The sequence below is a fragment of the Eubalaena glacialis genome, chromosome 2 (assembly GCF_028564815.1).
Source record: "Eubalaena glacialis isolate mEubGla1 chromosome 2, mEubGla1.1.hap2.+ XY, whole genome shotgun sequence".
Lineage (NCBI taxonomy): Eukaryota > Metazoa > Chordata > Mammalia > Artiodactyla > Balaenidae > Eubalaena > Eubalaena glacialis.
The window spans coordinates 121,317,455-121,332,739 of NC_083717.1; the positions used below are offsets into that span (position 1 = coordinate 121,317,455).

Below are 15,285 nucleotides of genomic sequence, written 5' to 3' on the forward strand. Positions count from 1 at the left end.
TGGATGCACACCTCCAGGGGGTCTTAAAGACACAGCAAGGGGTTAAAAGATGTACCTATTCAGCAGCAAAGCAGGTAGTTTTAAAAGAATAAAGGGACTTCCCTGGCGGTCCAGTGGTTAGGACTCTGAGCTTCCACTGCAGGGGGCATGGGTTCGATCCCTTGTAGGGGAACTAAGATCCCACATGCCTCGCGGTGCGGCCTAAATAAATACATAAATAAATTTTAAAAATTTTTAAATAAAAGAATAAATTGTCCAGATGCTTGGCCTCCATATGCTCTCTTTCCTCCAGTTGATCCGCTTGCATGAAACTGTCATGCAGATCTCCTTTCCCACCGGCCCTTTTCGTTCCCCCTCTGCCTCTTCACCCAGAGATGCCAACCCGTCTCACCCAGAACTGTTTTACCTCCAGCATGCCAAAGGTAGAGGCCAATTAAAATTATTAGTGTCCTCAAAGCCTCATTTAGTCAAGGCCCCAAGGGCTGTCTATTCTTCTCATTAAGAAATGCACTTCCGGGCTTCCCTGGTGGCACGGTGGTTAAGAATCCGCCTGCCAACGCAGGGGACACGGCTTCGAGCCCTGGTCCAGGAAGATCCCACATGCCATGGAGCAACTAAGCCCGTGCGCCGCAACTACTGAGCCTGTGCTCTAGAGCCCGTGAGCCACAACTGCTGAGCCCACATGCCACAACTACTGAAGCCCGTGCACCTAGAGCCCATGCTCCGCAACAAGAGAAGCCACCGCATTGAGAAGCCCGCGCACCGCAACGAAGAGTAGCCCCCGCTCACCACTACTAGAGAAAAGCCCGCACGCAGCAGTGAAGACCCAATGCAGCCAAAAATAAATAAAATAAATTTTTTTAAAAAGAAAACTTTATAAATTCCATTTGAAAATAAATGCATTTCCAATACAATTTTAGTTTATTATTAATTATCAAACTGTGTGAAATGTTTGTTGTACAAATAATACATTTTGTACTACTAACAATTTTTAAATTTGTACTAGTAAAAAATAGGAAATTCAGTACAGAAAAAAAGTTTAACCTTGTGATCACAGGAAATGTGTAAAAATTGTTTCAAATTATCTACTCCTTTTGGCAGAGAAGTGTGATCAATGAAAGACTTTCAGGCATAAAAACATTAGGATAATTTCAGTGGGGAAAGAATGGAAATGTTCTTTCTGACTCTTAAGATCTTGTCACATGTTTTTAAATGAAAAACGGTGAGGTATATAATCACTGTAGTGTTTAGATTCCATTGGATATATTTAAAAGAGTGATAAAGATAGCTTTACTTTTGAAATGTCAACATATACGATACACTGGAAATTATGTCCTTTGCAACTATTTAAAATTACAATGAAAAATTTTGTGTCAACTTAAAAATGTGTGAGTGCTTCTGTAGGTCTTCAGGTATAGGATGCCTGAGCACAGACTATGTCAAGGTATGGGCTGTAGGATCTGGAAGGATCCTGATTGGTTAATCCATCTCGGTCAGTTTGCAGATGATGGCACTGAGGACCAAGGATGGTTAGTTGATTTTCTCAAAGTCACAGAGTTGGGCCAGAACCCAGGTGCCCTTTCTTGCTCATTCCTTTCACTACTTCATGGGCCTCCACTGTGCTCTGAGATCCCACTACCAGTTTTGAGGAATGAGGAAGACAGAAAGGGATCTCAAAACAGTTACTGAATATCAGGGACTTCCCTTGGGTAGGTTGCTTACCGCCCTATGGGTCCAGCCTCAGTGGTCAGGCTGGGAGGCCAAGTCCCAGGGTAATTGGTTGGGGGACACAACCTAAGGATTTGATGGACTCCAGGCTGGGGATCTTCCTTCTAGGGTCTCCACCACCCCTCACCTGGGAGTGAACTTGATCTTCGGGGCTCTGAGAGTCCAACCTGGGCCGGGTGGGGGTGACTTTGGCTGACCAAACAGAGACAGGCAGACCCAAACAGGCCGTGGCCAAAAACATCCCATGTTTCGGGCGTGGCCCTGAAACATGAACTAGGACATGGTTCCAGCCAAGAGGGTCAAGGAGGCACAGGACTAACAGGGAAGGACACAGGCTGCTGTCAGGACACACACCCAAGGCAAGAACACTGCTGACGTGGCAGCCCTCCGCCCTAGCCCCTTACTGCCCCCCGCCCCTCTCCCCCGCCTGCCAGCTGCCAACAGGGCTCTGCCCTGTGTCTGCCACACCTGTCACTGCCTGTCCTTGTCCAGGGGGAGCCCCATCAGCCCCTCCTCAGCTGCCCAGCAGAGCAAGCGGTTAGTGGGGAGGGGAGGGAACATGGAGCGGGGGCCGGCGGTGGGGGCAGGGCGGGGGGCCGGGGCCCAGATCTGGGCACTGCTGGGCTGCTTGGTCAGGGTGCTGCTCTGGGTGGCCTCTGCTTTGCTGTACTTTGGAAGCGAACAGGCTGCCCGCCTCCTGGGCAGCCCCTGCTTACGGCGCCTCTACCATGCCTGGTTGGCAGCAGTGGTCATCTTCGGGCCTCTTCTGCAGTTCCATGTCAACCCTCGGACCATCTTTGCCAGCCATGGCAACTTCTTCAACATGTGAGTCCACTCGAGGCCGTGGGCGCTGGCTGCCTGGGCTCTGGGATCCCAGCTCCCTCCTCCAGCTTTCTGTGCTCCTGCCAGTCCAGGACACTAAAAATAGGCTAGGAGGTTGAGGAGAAGGTCAGAGGGGGAGGGGAACAGAGTCATGGGGATACAGGAGCAGCGCCGAAGAGGAAACATGGGCCCTAGAAGGCTGAGTGGGCCGCTAAGAAGATGGCCAAGTTCAAGTGGATGGGGGGAGAGGGGGGAGAGGGCCCAGGAAACAGAGAACCGGAACGACAGATGCGACTGGAGGCAGAGCCGTGATGGGAACATAGAGCAGGGTGGGGAGATGGGGCTGAGGGGGCTCAGCAGCCTTCCCTCTTCTCTGCCACAGAAAGTTTGTGAATTCGGCGTGGGGCTGGACGTGCACCTTCCTGGGGGGCTTCGTGTTGCTGGTGGTGTTCCTGGCTACACGGCGCGTGGCAGTGACTGCCCGGCACCTGAGCCGCTTGGTGGTTGGGGCAGCCGTGTGGCGGGGTGCCGGCCGGGCCTTCCTGCTCATCGAGGACCTGACGGGCTCCTGCTTCGAGCCTCTGCCCCAGGGCCTGCTGCTCCGCGAGCTGCCGGACCGCCGCAGCTGCCTGGCGGCCGGCCACCAGTGGCGGGGCTACACCATCTCCTCCCACACCTTCCTGCTCACCTTCTGCTGCCTGCTCATGGCCGAGGAAGCAGCAGTGTTCGCCAAGTACCTGGCCCACGGGCTGCCCGCCGGCGCGCCCCTGCGCCTTGTCTTCCTGCTCAACGCGCTGTTGCTGGGCCTCTGGAACTTCTTGCTGCTCTGCACCGTCATCTATTTCCACCAATATACTCACAAGGTGGTAGGCGCCGCGGTGGGCACCTTTGCCTGGTACCTCACCTACGGCAGCTGGTATCATCAGCCCTGGTCTCCGGGGATCCCGGGCCATGGGCTCTTCCCTCACCCCCACTCCAGCCACAAGCATAACTGAAAGAAATAAAGGCACTTCAGGCCTGGCTCTGGCTTCGCTCATCATTGGGCTGGTGGGAACTGCAAAGGGTGGGAAGGGTAAGAAGAGAGTGTGATGGTCGCCAGGTTTCCTCAGCCAGACCTTGCTGTCACTGACCTTGAATGTCCTTGTGCTTGATCGCTATCCCTCCTGTTCTTTCAGTCTCCTAGTCCCTGCAGACGTCAAGCTCTTTGGGGCCCTGATGTCAAGGACTGGCACTGCCAGGTCAGGTAGCAGTTCCCTTAGGTATGGGCGGCATTCCCACTGAGCAGATGCTCCATCTCCAGCCTGGTTGATTCGTTTTCCCTGCCTCCAGCCCTGAATCCCCCTCCGCCATCTTCAGGGGCCTGCCTATCTGGGCACCCTACTCACGGACCCTTCCTACCCTGTCTTCCCGTAGGGGGTCTATATGTGCTCATTTACTTAAAAGATGTTCATTAAGCCAAGCATAGTCCCTTGCCATGTGAATAAGAAAGACAAGGTTTCTGCTGTTTGGGGGCCCATGGGTTACTGCCTGGTGATAAACTCACAAATAATAATAGCAAACACTTGTGCTTACTCTGTGTCGGGCACCATTCTAAGTGTCTATAAATTCACGTACTTAGCCCCCACAACAACACTATGTGCTAGGGCTGGTAGCGTTCCCATTGTACACTTGTGAAAATGGAGGCACAGAGTTTAAGTAACTTTTTCACAACTAGTAAATATCGGAGCCAGAATTATTAACCCAGGCAGTATGGGTCTGTTGTCTGTGTTCTAAGTCAGGGATCAGCAAACTACAGCCCTCCTGTGGCCAGTGTTTGAATGGCCTGAGAGCTAAGAAATGGTTTCACATTTTTTAATGGTTGAAAAAAAATCAAAGAAGAATATTTCATGACAGGTGAACATTACATGAAGTTCAAATGCCAGTGTCCATAAATAAAGTTTTATGGGAACTAGCCACGCTAATCCATTTAACTGTTTACCTGCTACAATGGCAGAGTTGAGTAGTTGCTACTAGCACTACAAAGTCTAAAATATTTACTATCTGGCCTTTTACGGAAAAGGTTTGCCAGCCCCTGGTCTAAACCACACTATCCCCCCAAAATAAACTGGCTAATATCAGAGAGATAGTGCTATGAAGGTACTAAAACAGGCTGCTTTCTAATAGACTTGGAGGGAGTTACTTTATAAGGAAGATAGAGTTCTCTCTGAAGAAGTGACATTTAAGCTGAGGACGGAATGACATCCTGAGGCAGGGGAAGGGGTGTGTCAGGCAAAGGGATTAGCAAGGACAAAGGCCCTGAGGCAGGAATGAACATGTTGCAGACAGGTTTGAGAAACAGCTGGAAGTCCAGGTAGTTATAACTGAAATGAAAGAGGGAGAAAGCAGTGGAGAGTGAAGTTGAAGGGGAACAGGTGCCAGACAGGCCTTTTGGGCCAGGAAAGTCCTTTGGATTTCATTCTGAGGACAACAGGAAGCTGAGAAAGTTTTAAGCAAGAGCAAGGTGGAATCCTGCTGCTGTGTGGAGAGTGGGTTACAGAGGAATGGCGCCCACAAGGGTAATAAGAGAGCTGACCCTCTCTTATGACCCTGTGACGTGGCGATGCCAGAGTCTGAATGTCACTGAGCCAGACGATGCCCGTGGAGCCAGGGGTCCACGCTGCCAGGGCAAAGGAAGGGAGGCCAGGTCTTGCTCCAGCACCGAGAAAAGAAGGAAGAGAGCCAAATAAGGCTAATCACTGTCCCAGGACGAGCAGGGAAAGAAGAGAGCCAGAAGGCTGTCAGGAGGCAGGGAGATGGGAGGCGGGGAGTTCAGAGGCGGGCACTGGCCTTGGAGCCGGGGAGGCGGGGGCGTAGAAAGCCGGGCGGGGAGGGAGGAGGTGGGGTGGGCGGAGCCGGTAGGCGGGGAGTCGAAAGACTGGCAGCGGTGGGGAGGCGGGGAGGCGGGGAGGCGGGGAGGCGGGGAGGCGGGGAGGCGGGGAGGCGGGGAGGCGGGGAGGCGGGGAGGCGGGGAGGCGGGGCGCTGGAAACGCGCCTCTCGGGCTCTAGGGGGAGCCGCGGCTGGGCCGCCTCCCTGAGCCCTTCCGCTCCTCGCCTCTCTCTGGTCTGTCCCCGCCTCCTCCAGTGCCTCCACTCCCACTACGCAGGAGGGCAGCGCGGGGAGCGAGTGCTGCTTTCGCTTTCCTTTCCCCGTGCTCGTCCTCGCTCCGCGTGTGGCCCTAGGCCGCCGCCCCGGCTATGACCACGCTCAGGGTCCTGCCCGAAGCCCAAGCCAAGGTGAGCGCTGCGGGTTCGAGGAAGGGCCCATCAAGGAGGCGTGGCTCCGAGAGGCTGAGGGCGTCTGTGACCCGCCCCTCCCCACCCAGCCCCCCGACTCGAGTCGGGGTCAGTCATCCGAACCCTCGTGAGCCTCCGTGCCCAGAGCACCTGAGCCCGGGGAGCCCGGCCAGGTCTGCCTGCCGGGAGAGAGAGAGAGGCGAGGCGGCCGAGGTTCAGCGGGGTGAGGTGAAGCGGAGCGCTGGCGTGGAGGGGGAAGTCCGCTGGCCCCGGGCCCAGGCCCACACACAGACGGGGAGCGGACCCTGCCCTGCCACCACGGGAGGCCCCGGGGCCCACTCCACAGGGCACTCCGACCCTTCCCCAGTCGCAGCGGCTCTCTTACATCCCTCCTCCCACAGCCCTGGAGACCCTAGGGATCTGTTTCCGCTTGAACCCTTCGCCCTTCACCTCCAGGAATGTTCTCATTTCCCAAATCCCGCCCCACCTGGGTCCACTCCACCCTTCCCCAAGTCAGACCCTATACAACCCTAAGGGTCCTTGAATAGACTGGCCATAAAGCCAGCTGTCTGAAGGGCTGCCTGTGTCCCACAGGTGGATGTGTTCCGTGAAGACCTATGTACTAAGGTAAGACCTGCCCCTTCATCACCCCACCCCTCCCTACCCAGTCCCACTGCTCAGCCCTTACTTGCTGGGCAGTGGCAGCCCTGCTTCACTGCCTAGGAGGGGCATTTGATTCTGACCGCCATCCTCCCCTCCCCTTACCCTACACACAGACAGAGAACCTGCTCGGGAGCTATTTCCCCAAGAAGATTTCTGAGTTGGATGCATTTTTAAAGGTACTGGGGCTGGGCAGGGAGTAGAGAGTAGGGGCCAAAGGGAGAGCCTGGTGGGCCATGAGAGTGAGGAGGTGAGAGCTCGCCCCTGCCTCCAGCCCTTTCCCCCCCCCCTGCACCAGGAGCCAGCTCTCAATGAAGCCAACCTGAGCAATCTGAAGGCCCTGCTGGACATCCCAGTGCCTGATCCAGTCAAGGAGAAAGAGAAGGAGGAGCGGAAGAAACAACAGGAGGCAAGTTGGCAAGAGCTGGGAGGAGGGACCCAATACGGAAAAAATCAGCCTTAGGCCTGCCTAAGAGACACCCTCTCCCTACAGAAGGAAGACAAGGATGAAAAGAAGAAAGGGGAAGATGAAGACAAAGGTATCACTATGGTGAAAGGGACTTGTGTCTTACCTCCCAGGAGCTCCTCCCTAAGGATGCCTCTTCCCTGCCCTGCACAGTCCCAGTCATGTGACTGACCCAGTGCCCACCTCCTAGGTCCTCCTTGTGGCCCAGTGAACTGCAATGAGAAGATCGTGGTCCTCCTGCAGCGCCTGAAGCCTGAGATCAAGGATGTCATTGAGAAGCTCAACCTGGTGAGCCCTCCCACTTCCACCCCCACCCTTTGTCCTCCTTCGTCCCTGCCAGTTGGGCATGGCACCTGCCAGGTCTTAGCAGGAGAGGGCACAGCAAGTAAAGCCAGAATTCCAGGCCCTGGGGTTCAGGACAGACGTGGCATACTTCCACCCACTGTGGGCAGGGAAACAAAGGAGGACAGGAACCTGGGAATTGGGTTGGGGGCTGATGGGGTTTCAATGCCGTTCCCTCCTCCCAGGTCACCACCTGGTTGCAACTGCAGATACCTCGGATTGAGGATGGGAACAATTTTGGAGTGGCCGTCCAGGTGAGGACACTGCCCCACTCCTCTGCCTTCCTTATTTCTCCCATCCATGCTGCTTTTCCACTTTCCCCCTTCCTTTCTTTCCCCAGGAGAAGGTGTTTGAGCTGATGACCACCCTTCACACCAAGCTGGAAGGCTTCCACACTCAAATCTCCAAGTGAGTGATTGCCCACTGCTCTGCCTTTGGCTGGGACTGAGGCCTGTGCTCCCTCCTCCTCCTACTCCACACCCTTCTACTTCCCACAGGTATTTCTCTGAGCGAGGTGATGCTGTGACCAAAGCGGCTAAGCAGCCCCACGTGGTAGGTGAGGCCCAGGTCAGGGTGCATGGGAGGAGGGACACCTTTGAAGTCAGGCCTGACCCGAGTCTCCCACAGGGTGATTATCGGCAGCTGGTGCACGAACTGGATGAGGCAGAGTACCGGGATATCCGGCTGATGGTCATGGAGATCCGCAACGCTTACGTGAGGAGGCGAGGGCAGGGGTGGGCAGAGGCAGCTTTCCCAGGCCACCCACTCCCTGACCCTGCGGGCTGGGGGTGAAGGGTAACAAAGCTCGACCTCTCCACAAGGCTAGAAATGGGGCACAGAGCCACTGGGGACCTGCGGCTGACCCCCACTCCTCCCTGGCCCCATAGGCTGTGTTATATGACATCATCCTGAAGAACTTCGAGAAGCTCAAGAAGCCCAGGGGAGAAACAAAAGGAATGATCTATTGAGAGCCTCCTCTCATTCTGTGATGGGTCCAGCAGAGACCTTCCTGACTTTCACAGGGGACTCCAGACTTTCCCCACCTTCTGTCTGTTGAGGTTTCTCCCTCACCTTGCCTCCCAGGCACAATAAATATAGTCATACCATCGCCCAACAGCCCAAGTCTCTTTATTGGATCCTGAGCCTCCCCTCTGGCCCTGGCTCAGGTATTTCCATTTGTGGGACCAACCCACTGGGTGATTTGGGCGTTGAGCTTCTGGTTGGTCCAATCCTCCCGGATGTCGTCAAGGTGGCAGTCAAAGTCCACAAGGTGCTGGTGGGCCCGGCCCTCTAGTAATGCTCCCACCATCTGCCGTGACTCTTCCCAGTCCCTCCACATCACTCTGAAATAATAACCCCCATGGAGGTCAAACTCAGCAGGCAGAGGAACCAGACACTTGGCAGAGGTTAGCTTCTAGAGAAGGACGCTTAGGGCAGAACCAACAACAGAGGAGGCTCAGGAGCTGTGGGCTTCCAAGAAGAGGTGGAGGGAGTGGGGCACTCACAAGTTCTTGTCCTTGGGGACCCAGCAGAGACCATGGCTCTCCAGGACAATAACTGGGGGCACGTGAGGCTGTGGCACCAGTTTCTGATTATCCAACTGTGTGGACAAGGAAGGGCAGGTGAGGGTTTCGAGGATTCCCCCTTCCTACTTTATTTCCAACTCCCCACTCTGAAACCCAAGCCTCACCATAATAAGTACTGCATCAGGGAAGAATTCTGCAATCCGCCCAGCGATTTTCAAGGCCAAGGGCCCAGGGCTGTGTAGAAGGAAGATAAGAGTTGTGAAGAGCCTCCTGTGGGCAGACCCCGTCCATCTGAGCTGGGCCTCCCAGGGCCCATAGATGTGGAGGCAGTGATTGCCTTTCCCTGTAGTTGGCCTGGGGGCGTCAGGCCTGCTTGACGCTTCATACAAGACTTATGCTTGAGTGCTGTGGGAAACAGGTTGCTCAGACACTGCTGGTGAGAGTGGAAATCTAAGATGGTCTTTTTGGAGAGTAATTTGGCATAACCATCCAGATTTATATTGTATGTTAACCCAGAAACCCTACTTACGAAGAATTTACTGTAATAATAGGACAGTGTCTGTAATAACAAAAAAAAAATTGGAAACAACCTCAATGTTTAATGTAAGGCACTAAATAAATTATGGTACATCCATGTTCATACTATATAGCTGATAGGGTAAGGTAGATATTAGTGTAGGGATGGAAAGATGTCAAATATTTATTAAGGAGAGAAAAGCAAATTACAAAACAGTATAATTTGCTCCAAATACATGATTACTGTATAAGTAGATAACTTTTTCTGTATACAGTTGACCCTTGAACAATGAGGGGGTTAGGGGCCACAGAGCCTCCCACAGTTGAAAATCTGCAGGTAACTTTACAGTGTGCCCTCCCTATTCTGGATTCTGCGTCGGGATTCAACCAACCTCGGATCCTGTAGTACTGGAGTACCTATTCAGTGAAAAAATTTCGCCTATTTGTGGCCCCAGGTAGTTGAAACCCGTGTTGTTAAACAGTGAACTGTATATATAAAAAGAAACTTCCTTTTTTTAGAAGCTGCGGGTTGGGCTTCCTTTGTGTTTTCAGCACTTGGGGGGCATCTCAGTTACAGCAGGTGTCAGCCTGTTGTTGTCCTTGCCACCCCACCGCAGCTCCTCCAGGAAAATAACATTTCTTTATATTTTCTCACTGCCTACCCAGCCTAGTAGGTACCTTAGCTCTACAGTGGCTAAGCCTTGGATGAAGGAAAGATGGAAGGAATGACCAAGAGGGGCTCTCTTGACATCCCCCACCCCATAACCCTTAGCCCTCTGCCTCTGGCTTCCCCACTCACCTCTGGTCGTCCAAAGCTGCATTGGCATGGTAGTACCCTGCCACTACCAGCCCGGCCTGCGCGCCCCACACATCCACCTGCCATGGGAAAGCGCCATCAGTAACTAAATCGTGCCGCCCGCCCTATGGGTGCGCACTACTGCCAAGAGGCCAGGGATGGCCTTGGGCTAGGGGTGTTGGGGGGTTTCGCGGTGGTCGGTGGGCGTCCAGCGGCGGCACCTGGTTGAGGGCGACCTCCAGCATGACAGACAGGGCCAGGTGGCTGTGGAACAGGGGCACACAGTCGGTGAGGCACAGGCATTCTCTCGACCGCGGCGCTGGCGCCAGCAATAGCCCGTTGACAGCGGCGTGCGGGTAACGGGCGGCGTGCAGGCACATCTTCACGTAGGCCCGGGCCGAGATCTCCACCTCCCCCATGGCGAGCGGGGCCCCAGCTCGCGTCCGCGAAGCCCCCTCCAGCGCCCCCAAGCCCTCCTGGGCCCTTCCCCGTGCCCCCTCACTTAGGTTCGACGGTGACGCTGACTTGACTCGAAGGCAGCCCGCCGGCTCCGGCCGACCTCAGCCCGGCGCCCGGCCCCCGGCCCCCACCCGGCCCGAATGCAGGCGGCCGGGATTGCATGTTGCAGCACAGAGCTCCGCCTCCCCCGCCCCCAAGCGGTGGCAGACGAGCTGCGCCTGCCTTGGGGACACATAACCAGGGCTCCAAGTCGGACCGGCTTCTGGAGTCCCGCCCACGTGGTGCTCTTTGATAGGCTTAGAGGGTCTCGTTTTGCCAAATCAGCATCCAATATTGTCCCGCCATTGACTGTAAAGAGAGCTACCCGCACGCTGATTGGCTAGGCTACCGCACTTCGGCTCTTGATTGCAAGATGGCTGCGTCTGTTACCTCTGCCTCCCGCCCCGATAGGCCCCGCTGAGCCACCTGGGTGGAGCCCGCGCCCCTCATCTGGCGTCTCCCTGAGCCGCGGAGCTTTGAATGTCGGTACGTAGCGGACAGCTTGGCTCCAACTTTGGAATGAGTGGCTTTGTACTCTAGAGCGGCTTTGCCACTTACTAATAAGCCGTGTCACTTTTGCAACTACAGGTTATCTGGCCCTTGCTTTCCTCAGTGTAATGACTGCAGAAATAAAGATGGCATTGGCTGAAGGAGGACGGTAAAGGTCAAAAAGAATTTTATTGAACCATCCTTCCCATAATGTCCTGTAGTATAATTTCCTTCGCCTTAATGCCTTGGGAGCGTCTTTTCCCCTCCCAGCCCTTGAGAAGGAGTCCAACCATTTACCCATAATTTTCCCAGTGAAATCTAATTCTCCCTCCAGGCTTGCTGAGCTGAAGAAAGGGTTGTGCCTTTCTTCATTCCCTGACCTCAGCGGCAGAGCTTTCCCCCAGTCTGTGCAAAGCCTGATTATTCCTATAAGGGCTCTGCCCAGATGCCATCTCTTCCAGGAAGCACTCATGACACCTCCAGATGGAAATAATCTTGTGAAATTCCCCAATACAGGTTATTTTCATGGCTGTCATGGCATGTAACATTTCCCACCCTGTTCTTTAGGATGACTTCCTAAGAACAGGATGGACCTTTAATTCATCTTCATCTTCCTGGCACCCCTCCCTTTCTCATCACCACATTCACATTTAGTGTCTGGATATAGGTGACACTCAGTAAATGTTTTTGAATGAATGACACACACCAGAGGTTATCCACACAAAGTATAGGTCATTTATTTCCCCTCTAACCCTGGGCTCAGTACATAGATGGCTTCTCTTCACCCTTTGGGTTGACAATTTTCTCCAGGTTGCTGCTTATAATATGGTAAAGCTCAGCCTGGAAGAAGGCCAGAGGGCAACAGTCAGGTTCTTGGCCTTTCCCCTGCCCCCCTCATCCACCTCCCTTAGGGGCTTACTCCACACTCACATAGAAGGCCCTGAGGTCCAGCACCATGGCCCTGAGCTCTCCATAGGCTGCCTCGTCTCGCTCGTGCACCAGGGCCCGGTAATCCATCTGGGATGTGGAAGGCAAAGCTGAGTCAGCCCCATGGGAGGTTGGGACATTAGTCTGTTCCTCATACAGGGAATAGGTAACTTGAGGAATGAGCCCCTTCTCAGCCAAGAAATGGGATCCCAGAGGATCAAACAGAGAAAGGGGTCAAGGTTTTTGAAGCCTAAATCAGTTTTCCTGGGCTTAATATTCTCCACATTGGGAAGGTCACAAATGAGACAAAGAGGACCTCTATCCCCCACTTTCTCATCACCCCCCATCCCCAGCAGCCTCAGCTAAAAGGCTGGTGGACTGTCCACTTACTACGTGGGTCTCCTTAGAGGCCTTGGCCACAGCATCCCCACGTTCTGAGAAGTACCTGCCGGAAGCAAAAGGAGTAACCACAGGAATGGATGTTCAGCGAGAGATACTCCCTCAGACCCTTCCCAAAGCCCCGCTTCATCCCGATAGGCATGCCCAGCTTTGGGAGTCCCAAAGAAATGTCCCTGCAGACCCCGGTGCTGGCCTTCCAGCTGCCCTCACTTGGAAATGGTTGTCTGGAAGGCTTCCACTTTGGTCTTGACTGCATTTACCCTCTCCAGCACCTTCTCCTGTGGTGACAAAAGAGTGGAAAGCAAAGAAAAGCCTTCCTCTCCTCCCTCCTTCACTCACCGTCTCTCTCCTCCTCCCAGTTCTTGTCTAGCTCCTATCCCTTATTCCCCAAGTCTCTCCCTGCTGTCAGCATCCTCACACACCCTTTCTCACCTGGATTGCCACCCCAAAGTCATTTCCATCCTCAATTTTGGGGATGAGATGCTGGATCCATGTGATCACCTACATTAAGAGATATCGTGTAGGAATCATTCAACAAATCCTCTATTCTGATTACTGCTACTTCCTAATAATAGCTACATTTAACTGAGTACTTATTATATGGCAGGCACTGTGCTATGTATTATATATCTCATTTAATCTTCACAACAACCTTTCAAGGTATATATTCTTTTTTTTTAATGCTTATTTCAAGGTATATATTCTTATTGTACCCACTTAACAGATGAAAAAACTGAGTCACAGGATGTCTAAGTTACTTACTTAAAGTAACCAGTTAGGTAAGTGATAGAGTCAGGATTTGAACCAAGGCAGTCTCCCTCTAGGGCCCAAGCTCTTAAACCAACTCACTGTATCATAGTATCTGTGCTCTGTACCTGGTACAGCAGTAGGTTCTCAGGTTACAGAGGTGGATGCAGCACAGTCTGATTTGGGGATACCATTGTGATAGAGAACAAAAGGTATCTATACCCAAGGCACAGAAGGAAGCGTCCTATTTGGGGAATAGTTTCCTAAATGAAGGAATTGAATCTCTGAAGGAGACCAGGGCCTGGCCTTGCTCGTTTTCTCTGTCCCCCAGTTTCCAAGCTTACCAGAATGCATTTTTCTTTGAGAGTCCAGACTTCTGGCTTAACCAGGGCAAGCAAGGCCAGGACCTTCTCATTCCCAGGGAGAAAGCCGCACTTAGGGACTGTGAGAAAGAGGGGACTTAGACCCTTTCTCATCCAGTAGTCAGTGTGCCATTTCCCTTTTCCTAGCCACCCCTTCCTCTCTTACCTTCTTTCTTCTCCTGCTTATCCGTTTCCATCTAAGGAAAAAAAGGGGAAAGTAGCTTTAGAAAAGTCATGGAGGTTGGAGGGCCATCATTTACACTGGGTTTATAGCCCGAGCCCTACACCATGAGTGCCTCACCTCATCATCCTTGGGTGGAGGGTCTGGGATGGGGATGTCCAGCGGGGCCCGGAGAGAAGTCATGTCAGTCACGTTGAGGGAGTCCTCCTGCACAGAGCTCACTGTCAGGGGCTGCCCAGCCTCTTCCCCTCATCCTGAGTCAGAGCCTTCCCTCCACACATCCCACCCACCCTCTGCCTCCCAACCTAGGCTCAGGCCTCACACTATCCTAATGTTCCCAGTCTACCATTTGCGACTGTTCTCTACATTCGGAACCCAGTTGTTAGCTAGAGAGGGTGGATGGAGAGGAGAGAGGCCATGGGATGGGGCAGGAAGGGTCCACACTACTCACTTGCAAGAGCTGATTCAGGTATATGATTTTCTGAGGTAAGAATCTGTAGAGGAATTCCTCAGCCTGTGGGTTACATTACAAGGGTCAGAATCACAGAAGACGTTCAGTGAGATGTCTGAGAAGTGGGACTGGAAGGGCCCTTGGAAATCATTGACTCCAGTACTTATAAATGAGGGAACTGGAGCCCTGAAAATTGAAGGGACTTCCCCAAGCTGGGACGCAGCAGAACCAAGGTTAGAACTGTGGTATTCCTGCTTTGGGGCCATGGCTTTTCCCTCCACACCAAAAGAGGGGAGAGGAAGTGGTGGAAGTGCGGAAGGTATTAAGAGGGGTACAAGTAAAAGTAGAGATCAATAATTAAGGGCTTGTCTTGGGTGGAGGCTTGATAAGTGAAGTAGGGCGCGGGTGGAGGGTGGGTTTGGGGATCAGTCTGAGAAGTTGCAACCCTCAAGTATTGGCCTAAGATTCTGGGTCAAATCGCTTGAATCCAGAAGACTTACCTCCTGGAAAAGATTTTGCCTGAAGACATCCACCTGCACAGAGAGCGGTACCCGGATGTTGGTTAAGGGTCTCAGTTGTCCAGAGTAAGATCCCACCCCCCAATAGGATGCCCTCCAACTTGGCTCAGTCCTTTCCCACCACAAGCCAGATTTCCCTGGAAGCCCATGCTCAGTGCAGAGATTGTCCGGAGGGCAGGAATCTGGTAATCCCCGGGCAGAAGTGAAAGCACTTAGAGAGGTTGGGAGATTTCTCTGGCACGGCCTTGGTCCCTCGGAGCACCCAGTTTGGCCTCCATTCAGGAGGGCTCCTCGGCCCCTTCCTGGCCTCCCGGTCCCCCGTTACCTGTTTGCGGGCTTCCCCGCTCAGGCGCACCCCACAAGGCTTGGCCATGCTGCTCCAGTTGCTGCTAGGTCTCCGGTCTCCCTGTTCGCCGCCTGGGCTTTCGCTTTCACTCCCCAAGTCCAGGCCCGCCCCCCTCAGCCCCACCCCCTTCCTTCTTTTCCCCCTCCCCCTGGAAGGCCGCAAACCGTAGGGAGCCCCTCTGCCATTCTCGGCCTGTGAGACTAGGAGAGGCGGTGCTGACTCGGTCACAAACCCAGGG

At 53.7% G+C, this 15,285-nt stretch overlaps 4 protein-coding genes across 6 annotated transcripts; 2 read left to right on the top strand and 2 right to left on the bottom strand.

The window, feature by feature from the left end:
• Nucleotides 1–2,287: 2,287 nt before the first annotated feature.
• On the top strand, nt 2,288–3,545 carry FITM1 (fat storage inducing transmembrane protein 1). Its single transcript, XM_061182385.1, has 2 exons — nt 2,288–2,553; nt 2,933–3,545. Exons 1-2 carry the CDS (start codon nt 2,288–2,290, stop codon nt 3,543–3,545), a joined length of 879 nt encoding a protein of 292 aa, XP_061038368.1.
• Nucleotides 3,546–5,631: 2,086 nt separating this feature from the next.
• On the top strand, nt 5,632–8,399 carry PSME1 (proteasome activator subunit 1). 2 transcript variants are annotated; one of them, XM_061180679.1, is made up of 11 exons: nt 5,632–5,823; nt 6,418–6,450; nt 6,600–6,662; nt 6,758–6,892; nt 6,977–7,022; nt 7,140–7,237; nt 7,477–7,545; nt 7,632–7,699; nt 7,789–7,843; nt 7,919–8,005; nt 8,179–8,399. In XM_061180679.1, exons 1-11 carry the CDS (start codon nt 5,785–5,787, stop codon nt 8,257–8,259), a joined length of 774 nt encoding a protein of 257 aa, XP_061036662.1. In that variant the 5' UTR covers nt 5,632–5,784; the 3' UTR covers nt 8,260–8,399. The 2 variants fall into 2 exon arrangements, with proteins under 2 accessions (XP_061036662.1, XP_061036663.1); XM_061180680.1 differs by having other exon boundaries at nt 5,639–5,823; nt 6,782–6,892.
• A 4-nt stretch (nt 8,400–8,403) lies between these two features.
• On the bottom strand, nt 8,404–10,820 carry EMC9 (ER membrane protein complex subunit 9). Of its 2 annotated transcripts, XM_061180683.1 has the most exons (6): nt 10,632–10,820; nt 10,351–10,393; nt 10,133–10,209; nt 8,982–9,051; nt 8,797–8,891; nt 8,404–8,634 (listed from the first exon to the last, which is right to left on the bottom strand). In XM_061180683.1, exons 1-6 carry the CDS (start codon nt 10,748–10,750, stop codon nt 8,454–8,456), a joined length of 585 nt encoding a protein of 194 aa, XP_061036666.1. In that variant the 5' UTR covers nt 10,751–10,820; the 3' UTR covers nt 8,404–8,453. The 2 variants fall into 2 exon arrangements, with proteins under 2 accessions (XP_061036666.1, XP_061036665.1); XM_061180682.1 differs by lacking the exon at nt 10,632–10,820 and having other exon boundaries at nt 10,351–10,576.
• A 1,008-nt stretch (nt 10,821–11,828) lies between these two features.
• PSME2 (proteasome activator subunit 2) lies at nt 11,829–15,151 on the bottom strand. Its single transcript, XM_061182386.1, has 11 exons — nt 15,027–15,151; nt 14,684–14,716; nt 14,184–14,246; nt 13,853–13,939; nt 13,718–13,748; nt 13,534–13,631; nt 12,875–12,943; nt 12,653–12,720; nt 12,434–12,488; nt 12,047–12,133; nt 11,829–11,956 (listed from the first exon to the last, which is right to left on the bottom strand). Exons 1-11 carry the CDS (start codon nt 15,072–15,074, stop codon nt 11,876–11,878), a joined length of 720 nt encoding a protein of 239 aa, XP_061038369.1. The 5' UTR covers nt 15,075–15,151; the 3' UTR covers nt 11,829–11,875.
• Between the last annotated feature and the right edge of the window lie 134 nt (nt 15,152–15,285).